Source organism: Geotrypetes seraphini, chromosome 1, assembly GCF_902459505.1.
Source record: "Geotrypetes seraphini chromosome 1, aGeoSer1.1, whole genome shotgun sequence".
Classification (NCBI taxonomy): Eukaryota; Metazoa; Chordata; class Amphibia; order Gymnophiona; family Dermophiidae; genus Geotrypetes; species Geotrypetes seraphini.
The window spans coordinates 93,711,226-93,731,707 of record NC_047084.1 but is presented as its reverse complement, the minus strand read 5'-3'; the positions used below and the strand labels follow the sequence as shown (position 1 = coordinate 93,731,707).

At 45.4% G+C, this 20,482-nt stretch overlaps 1 protein-coding gene across 2 annotated transcripts in view; it reads right to left on the bottom strand.

The window, feature by feature from the left end:
* PSTPIP2 (proline-serine-threonine phosphatase interacting protein 2) overlaps positions 1–20,482 on the bottom strand; it is a 151,049-nt gene that overhangs the window by 45,519 nt on the left and 85,048 nt on the right. For both annotated transcript variants that reach the window (XM_033935170.1, XM_033935178.1), the window contains exons 6-8: positions 18,048–18,110; positions 14,875–14,973; positions 6,215–6,260 (exon numbers count right to left, since the gene is read on the bottom strand). In XM_033935170.1, coding sequence (XP_033791061.1) covers positions 6,215–6,260; positions 14,875–14,973; positions 18,048–18,110 — 208 coding nt within the window. The remainder of the gene's footprint in view (positions 1–6,214; positions 6,261–14,874; positions 14,974–18,047; positions 18,111–20,482) is intronic.

Here is a 20,482-nt window from a genome sequence, read left to right as displayed (position 1 = left end):
TTCCTCTCTCCCCCCCCCTCCCAAGCCACCACTGCCGATTTCTCTCTGCTTCCCCAATGCCAGGCCAGGCCCACAAGCCTCTCTCCCCCTCCCCCCGATGTCAATCAGCGAGGAAGTTCCGGGCCAGCCAGGCTGTGATTGGTGCAACTTGAAAGTATATTACATACAGGTGCAACTTGAAAGTATATGCCTTCTCGTTGGCATTTTCACCTGCTTTAAGTCACAGAAAATAGTCGGCAAACTTTGAATGGATAACACCGTATGAAACTTCGATTGGATAAAACCTCTGACATCACTTCCTGGACCCACGCCCAGGAAGTGAGATCAGAGAAAGAGCCGACGCTGATGGGAGGAGCAGGTTGGGGTTGCTGCTCGCGCCCCCAAACATTAAAGAGGTTTGGGGGAAGGGCTGCTAGTGGCAGGAGGGGGCGGGGAAGGAGTGGATGGAGTGGGGAAGGGGCGCCCTTGCTACGCCTCCGAGGGTGGCCAAACTTAAACCCAAAGAATACTTTCTGTATTTAGCAAGCTTGCCAGTGAAGTTCTTGAGGGTTGTTCTAAGATTTACTTATTTTTATTTAAAAATTTATAATCCACATATCCAACAATCAGACAAATCAATACAACATAACAGAAAGGTGAGCAGAGGTGACCACTGTTCCTTGAATTTTTTTGAACTTTCTCTATTCAAGGCACTTCAACTGCTACAGTGCTAGAGGTGGGAATAGCCAAATGCAAGAAAAACAAACAAGGTGGGAGGAAGAGAAGAAAGACAATGCAAAAGCATTATGTTTATGCAAATCATTAAGCAAAAACCAGCTAATCAAGTCATAGCATCAGTCATGGAAGGCTGATCATCACAATCCTACAACCATGGTACCCTCTGTGCCATTATATTGTAGAATGGTCTTCTACATTCCACAATTAACATGGCTTTTACACAGTATCGCAGGCAACTTCCAAGTTACACACAAATAACCAATGCGAAGTGCATCAGTGACCTTACAAAGCCCTTTTTGCTTGTAGAATGAGTACAAGACCACAGAAATATTATTAGCTGGGTTAATATTTTTAAATCTTCAGGACTCCAGCGGGATCAGAACCCTGAGCTGCTCCATCATGATGCCATGATTTAAATTATTATTGTACAGGCTCTGGGGGTGTCAGGTCAAAAGCGCGCCGGGACAAAGGCGCGCCCAGGCAATTGAGCGCAGCGCGCGCCGCTGCACCGCTCTAAATTACTGTTTTTAAGGCTCCGACGGGGGGGCGTGGGGGGGAGAACCCCCCACTTTACCCCACTTTACTTAATAGACATCGCGCCGCATTGTGGGGGCGTTGTGGGGGGCGTGGGGGGTTGTAACCCCCCGCATTTTACTGAAAACTTCACTTTTTCCCTGTTTTTAGGGAAAAAGTTCAGTTTACAGTAAAATGTGGAGGGTTACAACCCCCCAAACCCCCCCATAACGCCGGCGCGATGTCTATTAAGTAAACTGGGGGGTTCCCCAACAAAAACCCCCGTCGGAGCCCCTAAAAACTAATTTAGAGCGGCGGGGCAGCGCGCGCTGCGCTCAATTGTCGGCGCGCGCTTTTGTCTTTCGCGCCGTTGTCTATGAACCGGCTCTGGGAGTAGAGAGGGGCCTAGTGGTTAGAGCTGCTGCTTCAGCAACCTGAGACTGCAAGTTTGATCCCAGCCTGCTCCTTTATGACTCTGGACAAGTCACTTAACTTGCCATCGACCCACGTGTCACAGTTACGAGATTATGAGCCTGCTGGGACAGAGAGCAACAACAAACACATATAATGTATTAAAATTTGATTAAACGCTTAATGTAAAATTCAAAGCGTACAATAAAAGTTATTTAAATATTAATTAGGGAACAAACTACTCCTTACTAGACAGACAAACTAGAAGGGGAAGAGGACAAGAAAACAAAAGGAAAAAAAGGGGAGAACTATAATTTGTAAGGAAAGAGAATATAAACGGATTGAAAGTAGGATATGACAAGGTAGGGATTGTGTAATAATAAAAGAAATTATTTAAAAAAGGATAAATCAGTTGTAGGCATCTTTAAAAAGAAAGCATTTTAAACTACTCTGGAATTTATCCAAGTTTTGTTCTACTTTGATGTATAAAGGGAGAGAGTTCCAAATTGAAGAAGCAGTAACTGAGAATATAAAAGCCTGACGGGCAAACAAGGCATAATACTTGAATACTATGTGCAGTTCTGGTTGCCGTATCTCAGACAATATATAGTGGAATTAGAAAAGGTACAGGGAAGGGTGACAAAACTGATAAAAGATTTGGAACAACTTCCCTATGAGCAGAGGCTAAAGCGGCTAGGACTCTTCAGCTTGGAGAAGAGACGGCTCAGGGGAGATATAATAGAGGTCTATAAAATACTGAGTGGAGTGGAAAGGGTAGATGTGAATCGCTTGTTCACTCTTTTCACAAATACTAGGACTAGAGGGCATGCGATGAAGCTACTAAGTAGTAGATCGAAAACAAACCGGAGAAAATATTTCTTCACACAACGTGTAATTAAACTCTGGAATTCGCTGCCGGAGAATGTGGAGAAATCAGTTTGCTTAGCAGGTTTTAAAAAAGGCTTGGATAATTTCCTAAAAGAGAAGCCCATAGGCCATTATTGAGATGGCATGGGGAAATCTACTGCTTATTTCTAGGATAAGCATCATTAAATCTGTACCTAAGGGGACCTGATTGATTACCGTTCAATGTATTGCAAACCCGCTTTGGGTGAATCTCATCATGAAAAGATGGTTAATAAATCCCAAATAGATAATGTTGGAATCTTTGCACCCCTGCAGCTTCTGAATGTGGAAGAATGCAAATTGATGACCATCTAGTCAAAAGTGCCCCATTAACAATCTTGGAGGAGGGTGGCCTTCATTCATCCAACTGCAAAGTCACAAAAATACCCCACTAATTAAAAAATAAAAACTACCTAGGCCAGGGGTCTGCAACCTTTAAGACATAAAGAGCCACTTGGACCCGTTTTCGAAAAGAAAAAAAAACTTGGAGCCGCAAAACCATTATAAAACAAATCTAACACTGCATATATTGTTTCTTATCTTAATGTTTAGATGCTGATTGGTCCGGCGGCACGGCGGGGCGGGGCCGCCCGACCAATTAGCAAGCAAGGCTTTCATCTGTGTACGTGCTGAGCTCACTGCTCAGCATGGCTATTTCCCGCTGCGACGCCGAACTTGTAAGCTGCATGCCTGCATCGCCAGAATTTAGGTAGGCTGTTTTCATCCCCGTGGGAGTCCCGTGGGCCAGGGGGGGAACCCGCGGGATCCCCACGATCCCCGTTCCCGTGCAGACCTCTATCACACGTCATCCTCCGCGCCTCCCATTCTTCAGGAGCGCGCCGCAGCCACTGAAAGACTCCGGCCCGCGTGACACACTACCGGAGCCGCGGCAAAGGTGAAAAAGAGCCGCGGGTTGCCGACCCCCGACCTAGGCAAATAAAAACTAGCTACTACTTATAGGCGAAAGAAAAAGCCTCTGATTATTAGTGAGGTGAAACCACCCTTCTACCAATCCAGCATCAAAGGTAGAAAAAACTTTTACCAAAAAAAGGTGTATATATAGCGAGGATATTACTATACTAGTCTTTAAGCCCGTTACATTAATGGGTGCTAGAATAAATGTTTCTGTCTGTCTTTCTTTCTGTCTCTATCTCTCTCTCTCCTTGGCCGCTCTCTGTCTTTCTGTTTGTCTCTCTCTCTCTCCTTGGCCGCTGTCTATCTGTCTTTCTGTCTCTCTCTCTCTTTCTCTCCTTGGCCGCTGTCTGTGTGTCTTTCTGTCTCTCTCCTTGGCCGCTGTCTGCCTGTGTGTCTTTCTGTCTCTTTCTCTCCTTTGCTGCTGTCTGTGTGTCTTTCTGTCTCTTTCTCTCTCTCTCTCCTTGGCTGCTGTCTGTGTGTCTTTCTGTCTCTCTCTCTCTCTCTCTCTCTCTCTCCCCTTGGCCGCTGTCTGTCTGTCTTTCTGTCTGTCTCTCTCTCTCTCCTTGGCCGCTGTCTTTCTGTCTCTCTCTCTCTCTTTCTCTCCTTGGCCGCTGTCTGTGTGTCTTTCTGTCTCTCTCCTTGGCCGCTGTCTGTCTGTGTGTCTTTCTGTCTCTTTCTCTCCTTGGCTGCTGTCTGTGTGTCTTTCTGTCTCTTTCTCTCTCTCTCTCTCCTTGGCTGCTGTCTGTGTGTCTTTCTGTCTCTTTCTCTCCTTGGCCGCTGTTTGTGTGTCTTTCTGTCTCTCTCCTTGGCCGCTGTGTATTTCTGTCTCTTTCTTTCTTTCTCTCTCTCTCTCTTTCCTTGGCCGCTGTCTGTGTGTCTGTCTTTCTATCTCTTTCTCTCTCTCCTCTGCCGCTGTCTGGGTCTGTCTGTCTTTCTGTCTCTTTCCCTTCCCCACCCTGCGGCAGCGCCACCAGCTTCCAGCGCAAATAAACAAATGCTTATCCTCGACCCGCCCAACGAACAAATTCAGAGGTAAGGGGTGTTGGTTCGTCGCCAGGCGGACAGAGAGCGCGGCTCCTGCGAGCTGCAACGTGCTCTGACCCAGAGGGGAGAGTGGAGGCAGAGGAGAAGGCCGTGCGACCAGGGAGCGGCAGTGGTTGTGGCCTTCCCTCCTCTAGCACCATAGCTTGGTCACCGCCACCTCCTTCTCTCCCCAATGTCAGCCCCGAACGTGTGCACGCGCCACATCCTTTAACATTCTGCCGGCCACGGAGCTACAAACGCAAGGAGCCACGAAAACTGAAGTGCGCATGCACACTAAGGGAATTATTATAGCGGATGATATTCTATGCGGCTTATATTAAATCTCCAACAATATGCACAAAAGAAAAAAAAACGAGACACAACATAATTTGAGAGACACTTGCATAGAGTAGAGGAGAAGATCAGTGGGTTCAGAACCAGGGGAACCTGGCTCAAATCCCACTGCAACATCTAGTGACCTTGGGCGAGTCACATAACCCTCCATTGCCTCAAGTACGAACTTATTGAGCCCTCCAGGGACAGAAGAATACCTACCGCACCTGGCGTGGCTCACTGATAGAGCTGCTGCCTCTGCACCCAGAAGTAGTGAGATCAAATCCCAGTGCTGCTCCTTGTGACCCTGCACAAGTCACTTAACCTTTCAAGACCACCATCCGGGGGCAGAGGAGAGGGAAAGAGATTCAGAACAAAGGGGGGGATTGGAAGCCCACCCGAAATAACTAATCCGGCTACACCACTGCACCATGATATTCTCTGGATCAGGAGTGTCCAATAGAGGTCTGCACGGGACAGGGATCGCGGGAATCCCGCGGGGGTCCCGCGGGAATCCTCCCTAACCCACGGGACTCCCACAGGGACCCCCCTCTGGCCCACTGGACTCCCACGGGGATCCCCCTCTGGCCCACAGGACTCCCACGGGGATGGAAGGCTTTGGAAGCAGGGTTCGTCCATATACTATAATGGACACGTCAGCCTTAGTAAAAGAGGGGGTTTATAAGTTAATTACCTGAACAGAAAACAAAAAAAGGGTTCCACCAAAGAGATTCCACAAGGAAAACAGCAGCGCAAACACATAAGAAACTGTGGAATTGATGATCCTGTCAGAAGTAATTGCTGCTTTTTATGGGAATGGGCAGGAATGGAGGTAATTCCTTGCGGGGACGGGTGGGGACGGAGAGGATCCTGACGGGGACGGGTGGGGACGGAGAGGATCCTGGCGGCAACGGGTGGGGACGAAGAGGATCCTGGCGGGGATGAGTGGGATTTCTGTCCCCGTGCAACTCCCTAGTGTCCAATCTTAGCCCTCGCTAGGTCGGGTTTTCAGGATTTCCCCAATGAATATGCCCGAGATCTATCTGCATAAAATGAAAGTAGTGCAAGCAAACAGATCCCATGCAAATTCATTGGGGAAATCCTGAAAACCCAACTAGATTGCGGCCCTCGAGGACTGACACTGGACAACCCTAGTGTTGCCAGATTTTCCAATCGGAAAATGCAGACCTCTAGCCCCGCCCCCAGGCCTGTCCAGTTCCACTCATCCCCGCCCTGTAACGCCCCAACCCCCGCTGCCCTCCTGCCCCAACACTGATTTCTTCAAAGCTTTTCAAAACCCAGACAAAGTGCCAGGTTTTGAAAAGCCGTCCGGGGAAATCCAGATGTCTGATAACCCTAGACAACTCTGCTCTAGATATTCTGGATATGTTCTCACCTGAATCTTCTGCTGCCACCTTTGCCTGAGCCAGCTTCGCAAATAACTGAAAGCAGAGAGAAGGAACATTTATTAGATTTTTCTTCAGTCATAACCCACTTTAAAAACCTATTTCACACATTGTAACATTCAGTCCTCACGTTATGCCACATACCAGGGGGGCGATCACTCCGGTCTTTGAGGGCTTCCAACTGGCTGATTTTCCAGATAACCCTAATGAATACTCAGATAATAGATTTGCATGCAAGGCTTCAAATGTATGCAAATCTGTCTCAGAAAATTTGGTTAATTGGTAGCTATCAACGACCTATGTGCTCACTACTGCTTTACACGCGAGGTATTTCTACAACATCCAAACTCTAGGACAGGGACTCCCACACTACAGTGAAAAACTCCTACTTCACAAACTTCAAGGGATCAAAATACTCTAATATCTACCTCCCTTGAAAAAATCAATATGAATGTAACCCTTATACAAAAAAACATAGTAGATGATCTAATCTAATCTAATCTAAACCTTAAGTTTATATACCACATCATCTCCATGAGTATGGAGCTCGACACGGTTTACAAGAACTTAAAATAGTGGGTAGAGAAGAAGAAAAAGGATTACATGAACTTATGTGTAGAAGGGGGGAGAGAAAGGGGGGAAGGATAGAGAAAGGGGGGAAGGATGACAAATAAAGACCTGAATGGTCCATCTAGTCTGCCCAACCTCATTCAATCTAAAAACTTGTTGTTGTTTTTTCTGCCCGATACTGTTCTTAGATTCCAACTACTGAAGTCTCCATCAAAGCTCACTCCAGTCCATCTACACCCTCCCAGCCATTGAAGCCCTCCCCAGCCCATCCTCTACCAAACGGCCATATACAGACACAGACCGTGCAAGGCTGCCCAGTACTGGCCTTAGTTCTTCAATATTTACTATTATTTTCCGATTCTAGGTCCTCTGTGTTCATCCCATGTTTTTTTTAACTCCGTCACCGTTTTCCTCTCCACCATCTCTCTCGGGAGCACATTCCAGGCATCCACCACCCTCTCCGTAAAGAAGAATTTCCTTACATTGCTCTTGAGTCTCCCACCTCTCAGCCTCAAATTATTGTTTTTATCATTGTTCGCTCATACCTTATAAACAAAATAGTTTTTTTAAACAAAAAGAAAAAGATTTCGTAGGTATTTTTCTAAAGGAGGAAAAAGCCTCAGACTCACGCCTGCTGCCCCAATTTAGCATACAACCAGGCTTTCCAACAGAGCTACCTCATCGGCATAAAATACCACCTCCCCATCCATTCCTCCAAATTCTGTCAAATTATTTTAAATTACTATGGGGTCCTTTTACCAAGGAGCGCTAGTTGTTTTAGCACGCGCTAAACGCTAACGCGTCCATTATAGTCTATGGACGCGATAGCGTTTAGCGCACGCTAAAAAGGCTAGCACACCTTAGTAAAAGGACCCCTTAATTATTTCATTTAATTGTAAATCTTAAAGATCCAGACATCTAATACGTTAAGAGCCAAACAACTGATATAAACTCTCAATGTGCGGGCTATGTCTACAGCCCATGAGTTGAATCTCTGCTACACAGCTGGTTTTCACTGCTCAAACTTTTATACCTCGTGGCTGGATCTGGCCCACAGAGAACGTTTTAGGATTTTTTTTTTTTCACATGCAAGGCTGAAAGAATTGGAGCCCAGCAGTGGAAGAATCAGCCAAACCCACACAAAAGAAAAGACCTGCCGGCAGGGAGGCCAATATCTCATTGATCCTTCCTGTCTTAGGTAAAGGACAAATGATAGAAACTTGCATCAAGGAGCTGAATGCTTGGCTGGTGCAGACATGAGTGCTTTGGATTCTTAGAACAACCTCATCCTGGAGGACCACCAGACAGTCAGGTTTTTGGGATAGTCCTAATGAATATGCATAAGAAAGATTTGCATATAATGGAGGTGACAGGCATGCAAATCTGCCCCATGCATATTCATTTGAGCTATCCAGAAAACCTGAGTGGCTGGTAGTCCTCCAGGACAGGGTTGAGAACCACTGTCTTTAGACCATGGAATGATTTTCCTAGACCGGCGGACCAGCAAAGCTGGAGGCGGAACGGTACGGGGCTGGAGTGGAATTGGGCGGGGCCATGTGTCCAGGGTTTTACGGCCCAAAATATAGTAACCCTACCCTCAGTGGCAGAGGCCAGACTAGAGAGCATGGAGGGGGGGGGGGGGCAGGGCTTTATCAATATCAGTCCCTTCTTTGTGGAACACCCTTCCTAAAGAGCTATGCTAGGTTTTATGAGAGGTCTAAAGAGCTGCCATTTTAAAATTAACATCTGGCTGACTGATTTTTATTGTTTCATGAATTTTTGTACGACGCCTTGAACAGTTTTCTGATGGAAAGGCAATATATGAATAGTAGAATTAATAAGAGGTGGAACTCACGTAAAGAATGACATGAGGACAGCATTTGTCCCCACAGTCAACCACAGGAAACCATCCCCGTATCATTCTTTAAGGAGAGAGGGAAGAATCAAAGTATGAATGGGACAGTCACTGACCCTCAAGCCTCGCATTGAAGAATACTGGTGTAGGAGGTTGAGATAGACACTAGAGAATGACAGTCTCTGGAATCCAGAGCAGATATTGTGATGTCACAATGCCTCATGCCTAAGAGCCAATCACATCAATGATGTCACAATGGCTTCACATAAGAATCAGAGTATGAATGAGCTCAGCCACAGAACCTCAAGCCTTGCATTGAAGAATGCAGATGTAGAAGGACTGAGGTTGAGATAGACACTAAAGAATGACACAGGATGGTTTCCCTTGGTTATCCACAGGAATGGGGACAAATTTGGTCCCTGGTGTCGTTCTCTAGGAAGGTGTGAGTGAGTGAGCGAAAAAAAAGGGAGGGGTAAATAAAGGTAAATGGAAACAAGGGAGAGAGGAGTGAATGACAAAAAGGAAACTAAAGGGGTGAGTAAGCATGATACGCAAAGAGAGGAGGAAGAAGGGAGCGAGTATGAGGGAAGAAAGGAAGATTCAAGAAGATAAAGGGGGAATGTGTCACCCATACAAACACATCCTGCCCTTTACCTCCCCCTTTCCCAACACCAAAATCATAAGCACATAAGCAATGCCTCTGCCGGGTCAGACCTGAGGTCCATCGTGCCCAGCAGTCCGCTCACGCGGCGGCCCAACAGGTCCAGAACCTGCGTAATAATCCTCTATCTATACCCCTCTATCCCCTTTTCCAACAGGAAATTGTCCAATCCTTTCTTAAACCCCAGTACCGTACTCTGCCCTATTACATCCTCTGGAAGCGCATTCCAGGTGTCCACCACCCGCTGAGTAAAGAAAAACTTCCTAGCATTTGTTTTGAATCTATCCCCTTCTAATTTTTCCGAATGGCCTCTTGTTCTTTTATGTTTTGAAAGTTTGAAGAATCTGTCTCTCTCCACTTTCTCTATGCCCTTCATGATCTTGTAGGTCTCTATCATGTCTCCTCTGAGTCTCCGCTTTTCCAGGAAGAAGAGCTCCAGCTTCTCCAATCTTTCAGTGTATGAAAGGTTTTCCATGCCCTTAATCATTCGTATCGCTCTCCTCTGGACCCTTTCAAGTATTGCCATATCCTTCTTAAGGTGCGGTGACCAATACTGAACACAGTACTCCAGGTGTGGGCGCACTATTGCCCGATACAACGGCAGGATGACTTCTTTCGTTCTGGTCGTAATACCATTTTTAATAATACCCAACATTCTGTTCGCCTTCTTCGCGGCTGCTGCGCATTGCGCCGTTGACTTCATTGTTGTATCCACCAGTACACCCAAATCTCTTTCAAGGTTACTTCCCTCTAATACTAATCCCCCCATTTGGTAGCTGAACATCGGGTTCTTTCTCCCTATATGCATGACCTTGCATTTCTCTACATTGAATTTCATCTGCCATTTATTCGCCCACTCCTCCAGTTTGCTTAGGTCCCTTTGTAGGTCCTCACACTCTTCCATAGTTCTGACCCTTCTACAGAGTTTAATGTCATCCGCAAATTTTATAACTTCACATTTCGTCCCCGTTTCCAGGTCATTAATAAATACATTGAACAGCAGCGGTCCAAGTACAGACCCCTGCGGAACTCCACTCGTGACTTTCCTCCAGCCCGAGTAGTGACCCTTCACTCCAACCCTCTGTCTCCTGCCTGCCAACCAGTGTTTGACCCATCTGTGTACGTCCCCTTCCACCCCGTGGTTCCACAGCTTCCTAAGTAACCGCTCATGGGGTACCTTGTCAAAGGCCTTTTGGAAGTCAAGGTAGATGATGTCTACAGGTTCCCCTTTGTCCAAATGGCTGTTTACCCTCTCGAAGAAGTGCAGTAAGTTTGTTTGGCATGATCTTCCCTTGCAGAAGCCATGTTGGCTCGCTTTCATCAGCCCATTTTTTTCGATGTGCTCACAGATGCTGTCCTTTATCAGTGCTTCTACCATCTTGCCTGGAACCGATGTCAAACTTACCGGCCTATAGTTTCCCGGGTCTCCTCTTGACCCCTTTTTAAAGATAGGTGTAACATTTGCTATCTTCCAGTCCTCCGGTATCTCTCCAGTTTTCAAGGATAGGTTGCAAACTCGTTGGAGTATTTCCGCTATCTCATTTCTTAGTTCTTTTAGTACCCTAGGGTGGATTCCGTCTGGGCCTGGTGATTTGTCGCTTTTCAATCTATCTATCTGTTGGAGGACATCCTCATGGCTCACCTCTATTGCCGACAGTTTTTCTTCTTGATCACCATGGAAGATCACGTCGGGTTCCGGTACATTGGATGTGTCCTCGCTTGTGAAGACTGACGAGAAGAATTTGTTTAACCTGTCAGCTACCTCTTTTTGCTCCTTTATCACTCCCTTTTTATCTCCATCATCCAACGGTCCTACTTCCTCCCTCGCCGGTTTCTTCTCCTTAACATATCTGAAAAATGATTTGAAGTTTTTTGCCTCCCTGGCCAGTCTCTCTTCGTATTCTCTTTTCGCTCTCCTAACCACTTGGTGACATTCTCTTTGGCCTTTCCTGTGTTCATCCCAGTTTTCCCCAGTCTGGTCCTTTTTCCATTTCCGGAATGATTTTTTTTTGTCTCCTATCGCTTTCTTCACCTCATTGTTTATCCATGCGGGGTCTTTTGTTCGGTTTTTTTTGCACCCTTTTCTAAATATGGGGATGTACATATGTTGTGCTTCTTGCACTGTGCCCTTGAATAGAGACCAGGCTTGCTCTACAGTTTCTGTTTTCCTTGAGCTGTTTCTAAGTTTTTTTCTTACCATTGCTCTCATAGCATCATAGTTCCCTTTCTTGAAGTTGAGCGTTGTCACTGTGGTTCTTTTTCCTTTTGTTGTACTTACTCCTAATTTGTACTGGATCATGTTGTGATCACTGTTTCCTAGTGGCCCTACTACTTCCACTTCTTTTGCAGGTCCCCCTAATCCGTTGAGGATTAGGTCAAGAGTGGCATCTCCTCTTGTTGGTTCCTTGACAAGCTGATCCATAAAGCAGTCCCTCACAGCCTCTAAGAATTCTGTTTCCCTCGCACAGTTTGAGTTTCCAATACTCCAGTTTATCCCGGGGTAGTTGAAATCTCCCATTACTGTCACATTTCTGTTGTTGCCTTCCCGCCTCAATTCTGCCGTCAGATCTTTGTCGTTTGCTTCCATTTGTCCAGGTGGACGATAGTATAGACCCAATCTTATGTCAAGGCCACCTTTTCCTGGTAATTTGACCCATAATGACTCCAGTCCTTCCGCCTTTGGTTCTATATCCACTCCGGACGAGGGAATGGTGTCTTTTATGTATAGTGCTATTCCTCCACCCTTCTTGTTGGTCCTGTCTCTTCTATAGAGTTTGTACCCTGGCAGCACTACGTTCCATTGGTTATCCTCGTTCCACCATGTTTCCGTGATTCCAATGATGTCTAGGTTTTCTTTTGTGGCTATGGCTTCTAATTCTCCCATTTTGGACTTTAGGCTCCTTGCATTAGCGTACAAGCAATTTAAGTCCTGGTCTTTTCTTTTCTCTGCTGGTTTTACATGTGTTTTGCTCCCCATACCATCCCCTATTTGGGCTGCCGGTCCCTCATTTCTGTTCCCTTCTTCCTTATTTTTTGGTGTATCTTTTCTGTTCCTTTGTTCCTTATTTTTTGGTGTATCTTTTTCGTCTGCATCCTGATTTCCTGATCTCTCCTGTTCCTCTAATTTTATCTGATTTTCCTTTTTGTTGGTCAACAGCTTCTGTTGTTCGTCTCTTGCCTTTTCCCAGCATTTTTCTCTCTCAGTATCTTCTTTGGATACTCTTGTCCGAAACGTCGACATCAGGTCAACTATCGGCTTTCCCCTTTTTCTCAGTTTAAAGCCTGCTCAATTCCTCTCTTGACGTTGTGTGCTAGCAGTCTCGTTCCTGCCTTGCTCAGGTGTAGTCCGTCCCTCCTGAAGAGCTTGTTCTTCCCCAAAAAAGTTGTCCAGTTCCTTATAAAAAGGAATCCTTTTTATAAATAACTGAAAAGGCCAGACTCCCTCTTAGCACACTCCAAGGGGAAGACTCCCTCACCGGTCCTGTCTGTCAGGGGCAGGAGAATACCTTTTTGGTTGGAGGGGCCAAATAAACCGATCTCAATGCCATCTAGTTTTTGATGCTGTATTGGGCAAAATACTGGTCAGGCCGTGGCCCAGGTGGAACACCCCACTCCACCACCTATTGTCTATGATTTGAAATATCCTACATGGAAGTTTTGGAGATGTGCTCTAAAGGGTTGTAGTCGGTGAATATTAAATAATCTCAATATATATGCAACTCCACAATTGACAGATATTTAAATCCTTGTTGAAAAAGTGGAGTCAGGTCAAAACCGCGGAAGACAAAGGCGCGCGCGGACAACTGAGCGCAGCGCGGAGGCGCACGCCGAAGAAAATAACTGTTTTTAGGGGCTCCGATGGGGGTGTGTGAGGGGGGAACCCTCCCACTTTACTTTATACAGCTCGCGCCGCGTTGTGGGGGCGTTGTGGGAGGTTTGGGGGGTTGTAACCCCCCACATTTTACTGAAAACTTCACTTTTTCCCTAAAAACAGGGAAAAAGTTAAGTTTACAGTATAATGAGGGGGGTTACAACCCCCCAAACCACCCACAACGCCGCCGCGATCTGTATTAAGTAAAGTGGGGGAGCTCCCCAACAAAACCCCCCGTCGGAGCCCCTAAAAACTGTCATTTTCTTCGGCGCGCGCCTCCGTCTTGCGCTCAGTTGTCGGTGCGCGCCTTTGTCTTCCGCGGTTTTGTCTATGAACCCACTTAACATATATCCTTGTATCCTACGGCGGCTCAACCGTTTCACATTTAAATGCTTCTTCAGGAATAAGTTAATATGAGTTTTGTAGAATTGCAAAAAAAAACACCACCATTCCATGTTGCGTTCTCAGTCTTGAAGCGGCAGCTTAAACTTCACACTGGTGCTCAGAACATTTACCTTTTTATTTTTTAATATATAATTGCTTTGTTGTACACCACTTAGATTTTCCAAGCTAGGCGGTTTATCAAAAACCGAATAAACTTGCGTAACTGACAGTATTCTATAAGTTGTAATAAAAAAAACCTTCTACGATGGTCGGATATCAGTTGTCTACAGATGGAATAAAGACAAGTGCAGGTTCAATGTAGATATCAACGGAGGAAAAAGCCTCAGACAAGGGCCCTCCCACCTCATTCTGATTATTTTGTTATTCTGTTAAATTTTGTTACAGTTTTTGTTCCCCCAATTACTATTTTCCAATTTTCAGTGTTTTTGAACTTTTAAGATTCCCCTGTGTGTACCGAGGGAATGTTTTTCAGAGCGTCTTTGTGACACCATTTCACTTCCGGTTTCTCTAACAAGCACCCGGGAGTATTTAAATCCAGTCAGCCTGCCGGGGAGCCGCTTTTTGGATGCCTGAGGCGCATTTGCGTCCGTTTCTAAAGTAAGTCTTTTAGTGGTTTTTACCATTAGCTTGAATGATTTTGTTGAGATTTAGTACTGTTTTAATCTGCTGGTTTTGTGACTGCAGTTGTGATCGGATACGTTACACCCTGAGGTAGCTGTAGAGTGAAACGCTGGCCACCGTCGGTGTACCGATCATTTAAAGCTAAGTAGTGATAAGATATTTTTTATCTATCATTCAGTACTTCTATTTAAGAACTTTTTAATAGTGCAGAGTTCTTGTTTTTTCAGGAGGTTTTTTAGCCAATGAGGTGAACGCCTTACCACCGCTATTCCACCATTGTGGAGGTGGGAGGGCCCTTGTCTGAGGCTTTTTCCTCCGTTGATATCTACATTGAACCTGCACTTGTCTTTATTCCATCTGTAGACAACTGATATCCGACCATCGTAGAAGTTTTTTTCTATTACAATTGGGTTTCTACTGTATCTGTATTTTGTGGCTAAGTATTCTATAAGTTGAACATGTCACTTGGCAACACACCTGTGTCCCACCCACTCATTAGGTACATCCCATTTGCAGTTACATGCTATGGCACTTAAGCACCTATTGCCCATAGATGTCTGTCCATTATTAGTGACTCGGATGGGCGTACGCGGTGCATAAGTCTAGGCGCCAATTTATGGGACCACCCATGATGGGTAAAACAGGGTTTCCTTTTATTTCCTCATACCTTCTCCTGTTGCTTTTGATTCACCATGTTTGCATTGCGACTGACAGCTTGTTCGGCTTCATCTTTCTCTCTGCACCTCTGCTCGTAGGTTTTCTTTGCCTGTTGGGTAAATGAAAATGCAATAACCTTAGGTAAAAGAGGACTTAGTGTGCATGGTAAGAGATGACTCCTCTCTAACAACTGCTTATGGAGCTCTTTATATGTTCCGATTAGTGATATTTCTCTAGTTCATTCAATTGAATATCTTTGCTCCTGCATTGAGCATTTGGGAGGGAATTCCCTAGGTATGTTGAGTATGTGGAACTTGGAACAACATAACAACATGTTCAAGTAGACCCTTATAAAACTGCTACAGCACATACATGTGCTAAAAACAGAGACAAGGATAACATAGCACCTACTGGAAACAGGTTGCCTGAAACAATACATCGTGCTCCGTCCCTGGCAGTGTTCAAATCCAAGCTAAAGGCCCACGTTTTTGAAACTGCTTTCAACTCTTAACTCTCCCGCACTGCTGTCAGATACCTATACCCACTATAACCTCCCCAACCCTGAAATGTCCTATCTAAATTAGATTGTAAGCTCTTCTGAGCAGGGACTGTCCATTGTATGTTAAAATGTACAACGCTGCGTACGCCTTTCGGCGCTATAGAAATAATAAATAGTAGTAGTAACCCTCCACTGTCCCAGGTACAAAACTTAGACTGTGAGCCCTCCAGGAACAGAAAAAGTACCTGAACACAATATGCAAACTACTTTGATTGTAGCACAGAAAGGTGATATATCAAATCTCTTCCTTCCCCTTCTTTTTACACACCCCATCCTAGACTGCTGGATGTTGACATGCTAGCATGCTTCCAACATTCGAGCAGGCTTGTGGAAAAAAACTAATCAGATGTAAAAATTTCAGAGGGGCCACTAAGCAGTCACATGTCATCTCTACAACCAAGATAATAATAATAATAATAATAACTTTATTCTTATATACCGCCAGCAATCTTGCGACTTCTAGGCGGTTTACAATACGAGAGACTGTAAATACAATAAAGAGAAACTTTACATACAACGAATTAGGCGGTTTACAATGCGAGAGACTGTAAATACAATAAAGAGAAACTTTACATACAACGAATTAGAGAGTATAGCAGTGTGCATCTGATAACATTAATAGTGTTTACGACAGTTTGTGTGCTGCAGGCCTGGAAGTGCCAGGCTGCTTACACAGAAGTAGAAATATTCCGTAAATTGAATAGAGTGTTCATGGTTGGTGATTAGGGGTTGAGGTTAACAGTTTATAAGTACAGGTATGTGATGATGTTACGAGGGGGGTTGATGTTCCGGTTCATTACCTAGGTATTTCAAGAATAGGTAAGTTTTTAGGTGTCTCCTGAATTCTTCATAGTTGTTTGTGTGTGCAATTAGTTTTTCTAGGTCTTTACCCCATATGGCTGCTTGATACGATAGCAGTTGTTGATGGTGTCTCTTATATTTGCACCCTCTAGCCGGTGGGGAGACAAATTTCATGTGTGTTTTTCTTTCATGTCTGTTGGTTGGGAATGAGAAGAAGTCTGTAATGTATTTTGGGGCTAGACCATTTAATACTTTGAAGCAGAGACATCCTAGCTTGAACTTCGTGCGTGCCTCCATCGGCAGCCAGTGTAGGAGTCGGTAGGAAGGGGTTATGTGATCGGACTTCTTCAGTCCGAAAATCATCCTGACTGCTGCATTTTGTATTAGTTGTAGTCTTTGCATTTGCTTCTGGGAGAATACTGTTGTCATATTGCTGGTTCATCTATTACTGCTGGAAAAGACACAGCAGAATTATATTTATGGACTTCACAGGTACAGCTCAGTCAAAAACTGCTGGATTATGACGACAATCGTATGTTCCGACTATATTTTTATTTTGGATTTATTTGGATTTAGCTTGTGCCTTCTCAGCACTAGTTCAAGGTGAGTTGCATTCAGGTAGAGAAAGTATTTCCAGATTCCCAAAAAGCTTACAATCTAAATTTGTGTCCATTACTATGTGCGAAATATGTGGCATAAGGCCATACTATGCGACCCGACAAAAATAGATCAAAGATAACAGATCTACACTAGCACAGGAACACCCATACATCTTGTCTGGTAAGACCTGGGTTTGATGGAGTGGAGATCTGCTATGCTTTGGGGAGGAGATGCACTTGCTCAGCTGCCCCTCACTATCTCTCTTCACCTATCTCCCCCTATGTTCCCCTCCCCCATTCCGTGAGCTCCGGTCAGCTGGTAAATCCCTCCTATCTGTGCCCTTCTCTTCCTCTGCCAACTCCAGACTCCGTCCCTTCTAATTTACTGCGCCGTATGCTTGGAACAAGCTGCCCGAATCCCTACAGTGGGCTCCATCTCTGGCATTGTTCAAGGCCCAGTTGAAATCCCACCTCTTCGAGAGTGCTTTCGACTCCTAACTCCTCTCACCTTGGGTTCTACATCCCCCAACCCTATATGTCATGTCTGACTGTCCAAGTTAGATTGCAAGCTCTTCTGAGTAGGGACCGTCCTTTCTGTCTTGCTGCACTGTATGCCTGGAACAAACTGCCTGAATCCGTACAGCGGGTTCCGTCTCTGGCAGTGTTTAAGTCCCAGTTAAAAGCCCACCTCTTCAAGAGTGCTTTCGACTCCTAACTCCTCTCACTTCACCCATCCCCAACCCTATATGTCATGTCTGGCTGTCCTAGTTAGATTGTAAGCTCTTCCGAGCAGGGACCATCTATTAAGTGTCAAAAAGAACAGCGATGTGTACACCTTTCCGTACTATATGTGAAAAATAGTAGTCGATGTTCCAAGAGACGTCTATCAGAAGAGGCTATATAATAAAACCTTTCGGTTGTATCTCAACTTTGTGGTTTTTGTGATGTTTAGTATCAGAAGAGGCTGTCACGGAGTGGGAGAGTGTTGCTGCTTTGATGCCGAGACTTGTTACAATTATGATAAGATCTTAAGTAATCGTAAGAATACAGAGCAAAACCCACAAGGTAGAATTTTTTTTCTGCAGTTTCCAAAGCTGTGGTCTGATAATCTATCCACTTACAGGAAAATCCCCAATTTCTGTTACTCATGGGTTCAAGATGTAATCATGATTTTTCAAATTCTCTCTGTGCACCAGATTATATCTAGCTGAGCCATTAACTTACTTCCATTGTTTTCTTGTACTGCAGGAACTTCTGTTTGTGTACAGTCTCCATCACGCTCTCCGTCTGGGGAAAGAACAGGATCTGTATCAATAACAGAGTACCACAGAGGCCGGAGGTGAAAAAGGGACTTAGTGGCAGTGGCATACCTAGCATATGTGACACCTGGGGCCCATCATTTTTTTACAACCCCCCCCCCCCCCCATCTGTATGAAAAACATGATTTTTAGTAACAATCCACATGTCACACAAGAGTGTACCTAGGAAAAGGCAGCATCTTACATACTGCAGTGAGCAGTATATCAATAAACCCATCGTAAAACTAAACAATCCAGACTAGTACAGATCAATCCTACACAGTCAATCCTAACAGAAAACCATGTCTTTTCGAACACACAGAACACAGAAAAACACCTTCGCCTAGTATGTAATCACAAACTAACCCCTCCCCCTTTTACAAAACTGTAGTGTGGTTTTTAGTCACGGTGGTAACAGCTCAGATGCCAACGCTAAAAAAGTTCTACAGTTTTGTAAAGGGGAGATAGAATAAAAATACATAGACAAAGGTTAAACTGAAGCACCAAGAAGCTGGACTCTGCATACAATGCAACACCACAGAAACAGCGATGCATCTCCCCTAAAGCAAAAAAAATAAATAAATAGAAATTTTTTCTACCTTGTCTTCTCTGGTTTCTGCTTTCCTCATCTTTTTGTCACTCTCTTCCTTTCATCCACTGTCTACCCTTTCTCTGCCCCTTCTATATGGCATCTTCTCTCTTTCTATTCCCGTTCTAGAAACTTTATGCATCCCCCTTCCATTTCTCCCTTCACCTCCATTAGTCTGGCATCCATCTTCCCTTCCCTCCTCCAATGGTCTGTCATCTCTCCTCTCCTCTTCTTCCCTTCCCTCTCCCGTACCCACATGGTCTGGCATTTCACTCTCTCCTCTCCCTTCCCCCCACTTCCATCAGAATCTGCCCCCTTTCTCTCCCTCCAACCCAATTCCATACAGTATCCTTACCCTTTATGTCTCTTTCCCCGCAATTCATTCAGCACCTGCCCCTTTCTCTCCCTCCACCACGCTTCCATACCACCCTGACCCCCTTTCTCACCTTCCACACCCTTCCATACCACCCTGACCCCCTTTTTCACCATGATTCCATACCACCCTGACCCCCCTTTTTCACCCTCCACACCCTTCCATAACACCCTGACCTCCTTTCTCTCCCTTCACCACCCTATTATGCTTCTTTCTTTCTCCATCCCAAATCAGCAAGGTCCCGCCATGACTGCTTCTGCTCCGGATGGAATAGGTAAGTGACGTCAGAGGGGGCTGGGCCGGCAAACGCAGGGAGTTGTGGCAAGATCCCGCGATGACTGCGGCTGCCGGTCTCCCCCCCTCTCCCCCCATGACGTCACTTACCTCTTCCGGAACAGAGGCGGTAGACAGAGCAGTCATCGCGGGACCTTCGTTCACTTCAGCACGGCTGCCAACTCTGCTCTGTTATAAGTACGGTAGCCGCGCTGAAGTGCCGTTTGGAGCAGCGCGGGAGGTTCCAGATCCAGCCGACTGTGCACCCCCTTGGAGCGTGCACCCAGGGCGGTCCGCCCTCCCCCCTCTTGGTACGCCACTGCTTAGTGGACATAAAAGTTGATTCTGCTCTTGAGGTTCCCTATTCAGAATCGAGGGTTGGTTTGCTAGGAAAAAAAAGAACTGAAATTCCACACCAAAATATTCCAGCACCTCTAAACTGCAATCTGGGGAGCCTCTGCAATGTAAAAGAAACCTAAGTCCCCACTACCAACCCCCCTCCTGAAAATGTGCCCTACTTATATGTCCCTTCACACATTTCTGAGAAGCAGCAGGGATTGTCTTTGTAGTAGAGAATGACACGGGGACAGATTTTTCCACGTCGCTGCAGGAACTCATTTTCTTGTCCCATCCCGGCGAGTTCTTTTCCTATCCCCGTCCCATCCCTGCAGGCTCTGTCCTCGTCTGCACAAGCCTCAAACGCTTTACAATCTTAAGTAGCAACATTCTAGAGCTCAGATTGTGATGTTATAATGCCTCATTCCACCAATGCCTAAGCTCCGTCCTCATCTGCACAAGCCTCAAACACTTTAAAATCATAAGTGTTCGAGGTTTCTGCAGTTAAGGCTGAGCTTACAGGAATGGGGCAGGGCCAGCGACAAAACGCACAGAGACATTGAGTTCCTGCAGGGACGGGGAAAAATTTGTCCCCGTGTCATTCTCTACTTTATAGTTAGCAATGCTGAATAGTTATGAGAAACTAATCATCTGAAGCTCTCATGTTTGTTTGTTTTTAAAGGTTTTCAACCTAGAGTGAAAGGATTTAACAGTAATTCAGTCAGTTTGGGCACAACATTTGTTAGAGATGACTAATTAGGTTGAAACTTTGGAGAAGGTGAGGATAAGG